This window comes from Camponotus vicinus, unplaced genomic scaffold (genome assembly GCF_025532165.1).
Source record: "Camponotus vicinus isolate PSW18456_S1 unplaced genomic scaffold, iyCamVici1.0 SCAF_13, whole genome shotgun sequence".
In the NCBI taxonomy this organism is placed as follows: domain Eukaryota; kingdom Metazoa; phylum Arthropoda; class Insecta; order Hymenoptera; family Formicidae; genus Camponotus; species Camponotus vicinus.
The window spans coordinates 4453719-4466284 of NW_028141949.1; the positions used below are offsets into that span (position 1 = coordinate 4453719).

Consider the following 12566-nt stretch of genomic DNA (forward strand, 5'->3'; position numbering starts at 1 on the left):
AAAGATTTCACCAGCGCATCCAATCCTACGTTTTCACAGAAGATCAACAGCATATCCATTTTTTCATGGAAACTTCAGTATATCCATTCCTAACTTTATAAAAGATCTCGCATTGGAACATTACTGCTCGAACTCCCATGTTGCATCCTATCCCATCCTATTCGAGCTTGCACTCGAGGGTGGTTCGTTTGACAGGATGCCGGTTACTTTTCTGCTGTAGATACCGGACCTGGCGGTGACGGAGGAACAGACGAGCCTGAGCATATCGCAGCTCGAGGATCTCATGGAGGACGACACCGGCGGTCCCGTCCACGGCGGCGACCCGATGCTGTCGTCCCCGCATCTGCCACCGTTGAGCCCACCTGCGGCCGCCTGTCACCACGGTTTAACCGACGAGGACACCCTCGGCAGTCTGGCGGTGACCACGTCGAATTCCTCGTCCGACATGGACATTGTCGCGTAGCGTCGAAAACCACCGTCAGCTTCGAAGCGCGATCGAAGTCGACTCCCGAAACTTTCATCGTCCTGAATTTTTCTGCTTGGCTTTTGTCCGAGATGATTTATTTAGATTTGTACGAGAGTGTGTGTGTGAGAGAGAAAGAGAGAGAGAGAGAGGAAAGAAAAAATTGGGACATTGTTCTGGTGTAAGCGTGGCGTGAGACATGAAGACAGAGCTGCTGAGATATCGTAGATCTTCATCGTGAAAGAATGGGAAGGAAATTTGCGCGACACCAATTGGATTTTATTCGAGCGACCGCTGATGCGGATTTATCTAAAACTAGTCACCGACTCGAGAGGAACCTTACTTCGAAGGATCGGCAAGAGAAATGAAGAGGTATGCGTATACACCGATTAGATGTTGGTTGCCATCGAGAAGATTAAAGAAAATTGTTTATTTCAATCGCAAATGATCATTTATTGGAAATGATCATTAATGATCATTTATTGGAAAAACAGTCATTGCTAGGAAGGAATATCGACATTTTTCTGAAATGAAATTCCGATTAAGTATTAACAAAGATAATTATATAGACGAACTCTTTCTGGAAAATTGGAAGACATAATTAAAGTGTTTTCATAGAAATACGTACATTTATCGGATTTCATAGATGCTAATTATTTTATCAGTGATTTTTACAATTATTTTACAATTATCAACAATACATCCAGCGATTGCTGTTACATCCTTATTTATTGTCTAATATGCCATTAATGACGGGTTTAATTTTCTTCTCATTAACTATGGACAGCATGAGCGCTTTTGAAGATCCTTTCAACCTGGGTGACCACCAAGAAGATCGTAGAGAAAATTATCGTGACAAGGACATGTCAAATTCGCGTTCCGTGTCCTTGGAGATCCAGTACGCGGATCATGGAAGTTTTTCGGGTCGATGACGAGAACCTCAAGAGGCGACCGGGCGTTTTCAAGCTGGCCGGAATCTTTCCAAGTGGCGGTGAAAGTCGTTATCGCTGGGCGATGGAGGAGGAGTTCAGGGTCGTTCCAATTGCGAAGAACGGAGGGCTCGTTGTCACGATTCTACAAACGGCTGGCCGTTACATCGATGGAATGCGTGACATCTTACGTGCGTTGTATATTATGTCAGTGCACTCGAAGGACGCGCTCCTGTCGCGCTTGAACTTAAACATTTTGCTATCGTTTCGATATCATAAATCGAGGACGATATGTCACGATGCGCATCAGTGATGCGTAATGTATTGTTGGACGATTTCAGGATCTTTGACGAAGGACGAGAACGTCAAAAGTGTTAACTATATGTTGTTATGATATTACTTAATTATCGAGAAATTATTTTCGTTGCGAGATGTGCCGAGAGAAAATAGTCTCCAAGAGAAATGAGGCAAGGGGAATATTTAACAAAAAATATTCTCCCGGGGTATATGCTTCGATAAGAAATATAATTGCAATTATATAAAATTTGTGAAAAAATGATTGCATTATATGTCACTTCATTATTTTCGCACGTTTATAAAACTACGAAATATCAGGTCTGTGTTGAAAGAACAGTTTGAAAATAAAAGAAAGTGAATATTAGTATGAAATGTTATTAAAGACAAAATATCGTAGTAATAAAAAATTAATTGGAGAGAAGAATCGGATCAATTTCAATGTTTTAAAAGATTTGCGTTCTTAATCTTAAATATAATAACTTGATATTGAATCGAGTGCCTTTATATGGAAAGAATCGAAAAAATGTATTTTCGAAAATATACCCTTCGATTTCAGTATTAAAACTAGAGATATACACAATATCACACAATCTCGGGAATTTCATATTCCAGAAATGTACAATGTAAAATTTTTAAATGTTAACAGAGTTTCTAAAATCATCTACATAAACGAATCTACATAAAAAATTTTTAAACTATAAAAATTCATGATTATCTTTAAAATTATGGTCTCCCGAGGATTATGAAATTCCCTATGTATTTATAAAATCATATCATCTTGCCACTATTTTTATCGCAGTCGATATTTTTTCAATAATCAAGAATATGATGATTCAGAAAACAAATACAAAGTATTAGTATAAAACAATTTTGATAAAACTTGATCGCGTTATTAAAATGAAGGGGGTTCTGTACGTATACGTAGGAGACCCGTATTCAACTAACTATTCGCGAAAAGACTCACGCAATCTGCCATTAATTGTCCATCGTGCGCGACAAAGGCCCCGACATCGACGTCGATATCGGGGCGATATCACGTCTGATACCTCGAGCGCAGGTTCGTAGCGGATGAGCGAGTACTATACTCAAGTTCGTTATAAAGTTTGCTAATAGTTATTGTCCTCTCGGCAACGTGCGCGTCGTGGGCTGCCTCGTGTGTCGCTCGCAGCGAGCATACGGTGGCTTTTGTACGCGACGGTCCTTGATTTCATCGCTTACCTTGCGTTCGTTGGGTATAACCCACATTGCCCGAGTCACCACGTCGCCTCGAGCCAAGATCGATGATTATTCAACCGAGGAATCATCGTCGATAAATCATTGCCGCTCGATAGCAAGGGCAATAATTAAAGTATCACCTACTTTTCAGGAGAGAGCGAGAAAAAATTTGAATATTCGTTAAAACGGAATATTGAGAGAAAAATAAGAGATATTATTTTGAATACATAAGTCGGAATTATATTATTAAATATCAGGCAAGTTTTTACAATGACAGTTATTTGATTTTTATGATAAAATGAAAATAAAATAATATTCTTTTAACAGTTAAATCGATCAGCGCAATTTTGATAATTTTAAAATTAAATATAATTTTTTTATCAAAGAACACATAAAAGAGAAACAAAGACTATGAGAATATTCTTTAGGACTTTCGATTTCTTTTACGAGTGCACCTTCTCAATTAAACATAATTTCTCAATTAAATGTCCATAGCAATGTTAGGGAAATAGAAATGGTCTATGCATAGAATATCTGAACACTATCACTCTCTATCCAACACACACGGCTAAACCATAAGCGATAACGGATAAAGGCAACTTCTTATTTGAAAAGATTAACGGAGGAAAAGAAAACATTTTAAAAAATTATTTTTCAAAAATCTGCTAAATATTAATTCTCTTTCTATTCTGTATAAATGTATGAACAATATATTTAATATATTTTAATAATAAGATGTATTGATATGATTTGTATATCAATTATATTTGACATTTCAATCATACAATATATAGCTGACGCATTTTTTTATGATTAGGGATAACGTGTTTTTTCCGGTTGTCTCATTTATCTACTTCCATTTCATAGAAGTGATAGAGTTAGACATTTCAGACATGGATTATAGACAGAAGAACAACGTACCGCCCTCGAGTGTGTTCTTATCGCATCATTAGTCCTTAGATAAATAAAGAATTCTCTTTTGTGAAGAAATACATTCTCCATAGTTCATAGGCTGGAAAAACGCTCGTAATTACGTTCGAAACTTTTTGATAAACAAAATATGAATTCAATAGTGCCAGTTTAATCGAGATAAATAAAAGATTCATCGATGATAAACAAAATATGTATTCAATAGTGCCAGTTTGATCAAAATAAATAAAAGATTCATCTCCCTTGAGATATAAAAGATATTTTTTTACATATATATACAAAATGCATATCGCGAAAATATATCATATCATATAATCTTCCTCGATTTTCTCTAGATTAGTTTATACATGTCAATTCCTCGTGTTTTATGAAAATGACATTTGTAAAATGCATTCGACAATGCATTGAAACCGGAACCACTCTGCGACTCTTTCTAAAAGATAAAAAAAAAAAAGTAAACTTTTCACATCTTTGTACAACGGAAAAGCAATAATGTATGCACACAACAGACGCTATATACAAATTATTCCTACAATTTCGAGTAGCGGAGCGACTAAGATCCTTCTGGCTTCAAGATGGTCGATGTGTAAGGCACCTAGAAGGACCTTTTTGTATCCAATACGCGGTACTCACTCGCGCAGGTCGCAAGTTTTTAGTGTACGATCTGTAACTCATCTCGAGGACACTTCTTCGTCAGCACATATTCCAAGTACATATACTTTCTTACGAGATCTATGTAAACAAATTACAGCAGGTCGGAAACGCGCGCGCGTTGTCGTGCTATTCTCGTTTCTCACAAGCGTGACTGAACAAACGAGCAAAACGTTGCAAGCGCAACGGCAAACTGCAGTTGTTGCTCGCGGAGACTGCGATGCCCTGAGGCTGATACGTCCATTAACAAATCATTCCGTTCGCGATATATATGAATTTATTGCGCGATGCAATGTTGTCGTGCGCACATACATACTGTCGTAGCGAATAAATTTTATATTAGCGTTGTCAACGTACGCTCTTGTTGATTAATTGATGCTTAATTTCAGTTGCGAGAAAGCTCGACGAGCATCAAAGATGCAACATACGCGCGCGCGAGGGAAAGAAAGAGAGGAGAGGTTTTGTAAGAAATATATTAAAAGACCTTTGAAAAAATTCTTTCTTTTTCTCTCTTGCTTTCTCTCTCGCAAGCTGTAAAAATTAATTAGGAAATTTTATGTAAAGCACGCTCGGCTATTTTTAACGCTTTATTATCTACAAATTCTTTTGTAATTTTCAAGTCAATTTTTCTTTGAACGAAAATTTGATTAAACGCCACTTTTTTCGTGTATTCTTTCAATATCTTATATTACGAAATTGAACAATAAGGTTTCAGTCTTTGTCTTAGTTTCAACAGTTAATCTCTACGAGAATCTTTTCTTTTTCATTATTTACAATTAGATAAATTATTAATGGCTTGATTTTTGTTCAGGAAAAATAGACTCCAAATTGATCAAAGAATAGTCTGTCCGCGGATGCGGAGCAAGATGTCTCGTTCCTCGGGGACATCCTATACTTAAGTCTTAAAATTGGGTGTAAGGTCGACGAGCGAAAGAAATTTCGTGCTTCGTGTGATTATCAAAGTCCGCCGAATGTTCTTTCGCGAAATCGGACCAACTCGCAATTCCGTGCACGAGCCGCGCGATGCGGAATACGTAACGATTTGATGACACGGTGCACTCGGCCCGGGTCGAAATAATGGGGGGGGAGAGATGAGAGGAAGGGACACTAACTTCCCCGCTGTCGGTGCTGTGTAACCACCGGGGAAAAATAAATAATCCGAGTACATGGCGTGCGCCTAAAGTAAATACCGATTCCGGCTTGCGAAAAACTTTCTTGTCAGGAACGCGTTTCTGTTAAAAGGAGGCTTGTTAGGACTTTTGGCGAGGACGTGACTGTGCTCGCGAGTTCGGTCCGAGATTCGGTGCGAAATTTCACGCGTGCGAAATATTCGTCGCTTTGTGCCAACGTGAAGATTGGATATCGTCAAATTTATTTATTTTCTCGATTAGCCAAAAATTAGGAAGATAAGAAACGCACGATTTATTTTTCTTTTTAATTAAGCATTCGGTGTTTAAGTTCGATGGCAGGTAATTTTGTAAAAATTATTTATAGTTGATATTCTTTATCGATATCGAAGCAACGCGATGCCGTTGAAACTTGCAAATTTTTTCGACTTAAAACGCCAAAGGCTATTGCCATCGTGAATGCATAACGAAAGTTAAGTATGCAATAATGATTAGCAGACATAACTGGTTTGCCAGCGAACCTCGAAATAGGTCATACCCCGAAGGTACGCCATTTATAGCGAGTGCTGCCTACCTTTAAACTCAGAACGAAACTAATTTCTGTCGGAACGAAATTTCACGACAATATGCAATAGCGCGTTACGGAAGACGTATTGGAAATTTATCCTGGAACACAGTTGTATATTCATTTGTTTCCGAATATAACATTCTCTAATGCATATTGATGTCACAAGAATAATTTTCAAATTTGAAGAAAGAAGATATTTAAATATTAATAAGAGAAATTTTCTTTTCTTTATTCCTATAGATCGTTACAATTTTTTACATCGAAACAGATTATTTATATAAATTACACATTTAATATTTAATATTAAATTTGTTCGTTTCTCTCAGGTTTTGAAAATACTATCTTTCATATTTTGCGCAAAATTTTATTCTTCGAGAAAGATTTCGCGAGATTAATTTTTTAAATATATATTAATATAAACACTGCAAGATTATTTTTAAGAGTGTTTTTGCTTATTCGGAAGTTCGATCTCTCGAACACAATTCATCGCACGAGACGACGACAATCTGGGTTTTCGCAAATTCACGATGCTGACGTCGCAAGCTTGCGAGTCGTCCATCGCGAATCGGTATCGTTTGCATGCGGGCATACATAACGCCACAACAACGGGAATAAAAAGAGAGAGAAAATGAGAAGGCGAAAGTACGAGGCAGGTGCAGCGACCATAAATAAGAGATACTGCCGATGTTACGTGCTATAGAACAAGATTGAAAATTCTGCGAACGCGGAATATATGCGATCGCGCGTTTCTCTCGCCCAATTGCCTCCTCGCGACATCGGCATTGCGCTACTTTTTAAGAGATGTTTACTAAATTTCGCGATTCACTTACGCGAGAAATTTAAGAGTTAGCCAACACTCTTCCTTTATTCGTCAATTTCTCTTTCATCATATTTTCGTTTTTTCATATCAATTTTTCTGTTTCTTTTTTTTCTAATTTTGATATCTGAAAATGAAAGAAAATTTATTTTATCGATGGTATTTATATTCCGGCGCTCGCGTTTGGATGTGGGTTTCCCCGTAAGTTTCACCGTCTCGTGAATAAAACATCGGCGCGGACCAGGCCGAGGACGAGCACGCGCTCGAAATGAGCCGCGCGTGTCGCGTGTTTTAACACGCATTCGAATTGTATAATATGTATCTCAGTAAGCCGGTTCCACCGGCTTTTCCCCGTTGTCGGTGCTTTTGCCACGCACCTTTGTCATTCGTTCGAGCACGCCGCATTCGCTCATTCGTTGACAGTCTCACGGTTAACGGTAGCCATAAGCGTGTCACGCGAACGGCGAATTTAAATGCATCGGCAGCGCGTGTGCAATTTAAAGACACGCTCGTGTCAAACAATCGCGCTTTCGCAGGGAACCGATAATGTTTCACATATTGATCTTTCATTTTAAAGACATAATTTTATCAGAATTACTGCATTTTTTTTATTTAAATTTTCACTTTTAATATTTTGATCAGGTGTGAATCTTTTTCATAAAGCGCATCTTGTAGATCGCCTCTTGTAGATCTGCCACTCGTGACAGAATCGGAGGAATCGTGGGAATTATCGTTGACGCGCGTATTTCTCGTCGAATTTTCTCCGGGCGCAGCCTCCTCGACGCAAAATTGCGCGCACGCTTCGCAAGCACAGATAAATCTCCTCCAGACGTCGAGCCCTCGTAAGCGAGAGCATATCCCGACCGATATCGTATCTCGAAACGGACGCGTAAGTCAATACTCCCGGAATGCGAAAAGACGTTTTCCGCCGAGCGAGTTTGCAGAAAACGGGATCATTTCGACACGCGAGAAAAGATCCGCGATCTCTCGACTTCTCGCAGCCCTCTATGATAACGTGTGTGATACGATAAGGTATACACCCAATAGATATAAGCGAATAAGTACAATACGTAGACTAGGAGGAAACGTGCGAAGAATATATTTTCGGAAGTATTTTACGACGGAGGATCTTGCGCAATATCGTCGAACCTTGCATCTTATCCTGTATTTAAGATTCTTCTCGATTCGATAGTTATTCGCGATCCTTTTTTTGACAAATATACATAAAATACGTGCGAAAAATACTTTTAACGGCACGTATACAGGAAAAGTGCGAAAGATAGCGATAAAGCGAGAATGGTGTTATTAATTTTCATAGTTTAATTGTTGACAATGCGAAAGAGGTAAATGCGAAAGAGCGAGTAATGTTAATTATATCGATAGTAATAGTAAGAATAAAAATTATCGTTATTGTTACGCATCGTTAATGTTACCGTTTTGAGACGATACTTTATCATCCATCATTGTTACATCGGCGTATCGTCATTGACGGTGTTACGTCTCGGTATCGATGACTATCCATTGTTATCATTTACTATTGTTACAATTATTAGGACGTGCAATTATGATCATGTAATTGTGATCGTTATAAATGCGCGATGACGAGCCAGGCGAATCGGAATTGTATTACGTTGGATGATGATTGGCCGTGATGGCGAAGCGGATGAATTATGTTATGTTATGTATATGTTTTACTCGTTGTTACTCGCGATACATTACGGTTGCAATTCACGTAGAAGTGAATATGACGCAGTGCCTGACAAAATGAAGATAAAAGATGACGTTACTGAATTGTGAAGTCTATTTATTCGTCATCAGCATGGTGGCCTCCCTCCTATTTTCATCTCCTTTTCTGGCATCATCGAAATCCGCTTACTAGATATGCGTATTGTGCATAGCTGAAACAAGCAGGGAAATGATAAATGCATTGTTTTACGGATAAATTTCATTGAAACGTTGTATACGTTCTTTGTAAAGAAATTTGCGATTGATTAGATTTTAAACGATCATCAATTTATTTAAATTGGAAAAATTTTACATTTTGATAGACTTGTTTTTTTATTTTTAATCAGAAAAAATTGCATGTATAATTAATTGCGTTTATAATTTTTAAATTGAAATTTTCACACTACAAAACTGCTTTTATAATACAAATTTAATTTACAAATGTCCCAGTCGCCGTCAAGAACACCGCAGAGCCTTAAATATTTAATCAACTTGATTATCATTGAAGCGGATAATCTACGTTCATTTGAAATTCTTAATTTTTCCACGACTTATCTGCATTGTGACGGGTCAATAACCCGCCGGCGGTGAAGAAAAGTGCGCGCGCTTAGTGGCGATATAAAATTCAACGTCCAGAAAGAGTTAATCGCGAGCCCTCGGAACTCTTTCAAAGGCGCGACTTAAGACGAGGTAAAAAATGAGAAAGGAAGACGGAAGGCGAGAATTAGAAAAATGGCAAAAGAAGCCGAGAACACAAAAATGAGGCATAACGAGAAAATTCATCGAGATTACCCTGTATCTCTTCGGTGTTTCTACAGCCTTCGAGTACGAGAAGACCGCATCTTTATCCCATTTCGTCCTCGCTATAATTCCTTCATTCAACGGTAACGAGCGATCACGAGGAGGAAATGCAATTTGCCGTGACGACGGACGGAAATGGGCTTCTCGAGTGGTTTCGGTGTTGGTTAGGTCGGCGCACAGGGCGAGGAGGAGGTCAAGGCTGATACAGGTTCGCCTATATGGCTAATCGCATGGCTCCGGGCTAAAGAGGAAATAATACTCGGCTATTCGCCCGTATTCGAGCTTTTGAATTGACTGCGTGATATTATAAAAAGAGTATACATATGTTTATACATGTCGCGACGAATCGCTATTGTTGTTCTCTCTATTAGTGACAAGTATTTCTTTCTTCGCGGATCCAGAATGAATGAATTCATCATCTGAAATTTGCTCATTAAAAATTTCAAAGAAATTTAGTAAAACATTAATTAAAATAGTGATTATTAGCAATTCTTTTGAAGAAATGCACGAAATCTTTAAGTCTCGCAAAATAATTTTCGACATAAAATTAATATAATTGAAAAATTATATTAATTTTATGTCGAAAATTATTTTGTGAGACTTAAAGATTATCTGCAGAGATCCTCTATATTTGTATGAATAAATAGAGTCCTCTTGGTATTAGGTCATATCGCATAATAAAGATTTAATCGGATATAACGACACACATGTCCCAAGATTCTTAATGCGATTTTATCATCGTGATGAGAGCTAAATGGAAGGTCGTGTGAATTAAGATAATTAGTTCGATACCATAAATTCTGCAAATTTAATGCTACTCTTTTGCGAGACACGTCTTATGATTCGCTACAATTTTAATAATGGATTACCGGGTACTCAAGGATGATGCACGAAAGATACGGATGTTGCGCATTATGATTAACAATGCACGCGAGTCATTGATTTAGAATAGAAATTTCTACGTAATTAAAATCGGAGTTTATGTAATGACAATAATCAATGAGAAATAATATTTATCATGTAAATATTAATTTTTCTTAGAGTATATATGTATAGTTCTTGAAGGATCATATTTTTTAAATATTTTTGTTAATTGTCGGAAAAATAATTTAACGCAATGATCAATTACAAGACGGACAATTGCTTTATAATTTCGCAAACAATAACGCTTTAATCGACTGATAGTCGCATCTAGTAACAAGCACACGCCGGCTCGCTTTACAAGACCGATAATTACGGGCGACTCTTTTACGGTGCTTGGCTACCTTCATTCCCGACACTGTCCCCAAACCTGTCCCAGCCAATCCTCCTGCACCCTTTGCAAGTACCTAACCCTCCGCTACCAACCCTCCTCCCGCTCAACACCGGCGTATAATGGATCGCTTCAATTTACTCGACGGCGCTGCCTTCGGTACCACGACCCCACGCTGTGGAAAATCGAAAAATTCCGGGAGTGCGAGAACGATGAACGGTGGACCGGGAGCTGTTCGTTCGAGAACGGGGTTGTTGTATGCGGCTCCGCCGGGGAAACGACGAGATTTCATTATAATGGAGGAGAGCCTCGCGGAAAAGTGCAAAGTCTCGTGGCAGGTCCATCCTCCAGGGATGAAAGAAATTGGCGGGAATTATGTTGGGAAGTGTCTACGATTAAAGAAAGAGGGAGAGAGAGAGAGAAAAAGAACAGAAGTGGGAGCCGTACAACCACGGGGGTTTAACCCATGCCGAAAGGAATTATATAAACACGAAGATAAAATCGCTACGTTGCGGAAATTGAAATCATATTCGCTGAAATAAATTCTATCTGTTTTGTTTAGAAAAATATTATTGTTTAGAAAATACTATCAGAGAGGTTTAGTGTAATATATCGTAATTTTTTTTATTATTTTCTTTCACTCGCATAATTTGGGAGAACTTGCCTTTTAATTTATATTACGTATATATTTAGTTTAGAAGACACAAATAAATCTCTATTTTTTCACAAACTCGCACGGTTTTAATAGAAACGATTCAAATATATAAATAAACTTCTTATATTACGCAGAAGTCATTCGAATTCACGAAAGAAATTTGATTACATGTAAAAAAATCGTTAATTATGTCGCGCAATTGAAAATATTACATATGAAAAAAATGGAAATTGATGCACAACTCTTAATTATATCGTGTAAATATTCATCAATGAATACATATTAAATATCCACACTAAATCGTAAATAGAAATAAACGGTTTATTAATAGCTTTCTTAGAGAAAAGAGAGAGAGAGAGAGAGAGAGAGAGAGAGAGAGAGAGAGATTAATGTGTAAACATGCTCAACGTAAGAATATTAGTTTTTGCGAAGAGACATTGGTCGTAAATTTTACATAGCAAAATGTCATTTCATATAGTTTCTCACTGCCGACGACGATGATGTAATGGTTATTGTTGAAAGCGGTGATATCTTGCAATTACCACATTTCCGTATTGTGATAATTTGTTCTTACGTGAGTCATGCCCCTTCCCCCTTTTTACGAAGATAAATATTTAGCGTGCAACTTAACTCTTTATTACGAAAAGTTATCGCCAGATGAGATTCACCATCATGGAGAGCGCATTATATCCACTTTGCATTTTTACGTGCATTGAAATAAATTTTCGTACTTTAAATTCATAAACTTTTACGTAAAATATATATATGATTTGTTTCAACCGCATACACACAACACATATATAAATAATCAATATATTTTATATTTTATACTGTATTTTATTTTCTGTTATTTTATATATTAAATATATTTTTAAATATACTTATATATATATTATACTTTAATAATAATTAAAAATATTTTTTCTCTACGTACCGAGTAAATATTTTCTGCATTTCTGATTACGCGAATCCTCTTATGCAACCAGTATAATATTTTTTGCCACTAATTCGTTGTGGCTGAGGAAAATGAAGATTGCTCGCATTAATTTTTATGGACAAACTCGGCCATTTATGTGAGAGCCTCGTAATGCAACTGCGGAAACTCTTAAATTTAATATGAAGAGTAATTAAATCGG

General features: G+C 37.3%; 1 protein-coding gene across 7 annotated transcripts in view; it reads left to right on the plus strand.

Moving 5' to 3' along the window:
- The window catches only part of Mitf (transcription factor Mitf), a 99277-nt gene extending 90488 nt beyond the window's left edge, over positions 1–8789 (plus strand). For 5 of the 7 annotated variants that reach the window (XM_083087625.1, XM_083087623.1, XM_083087622.1 and 2 more), the window contains one exon: positions 196–8789. In XM_083087625.1, the coding sequence (XP_082943751.1) occupies positions 196–648 (453 nt within the window). In that variant the 3' untranslated portion in view covers positions 649–8789. The remainder of the gene's footprint in view (positions 1–195) is intronic. The other 2 variants (XR_014436522.1, XM_083087624.1) reach the window with 2 other exon arrangements.
- Positions 8790–12566: the final 3777 nt, after the last annotated feature.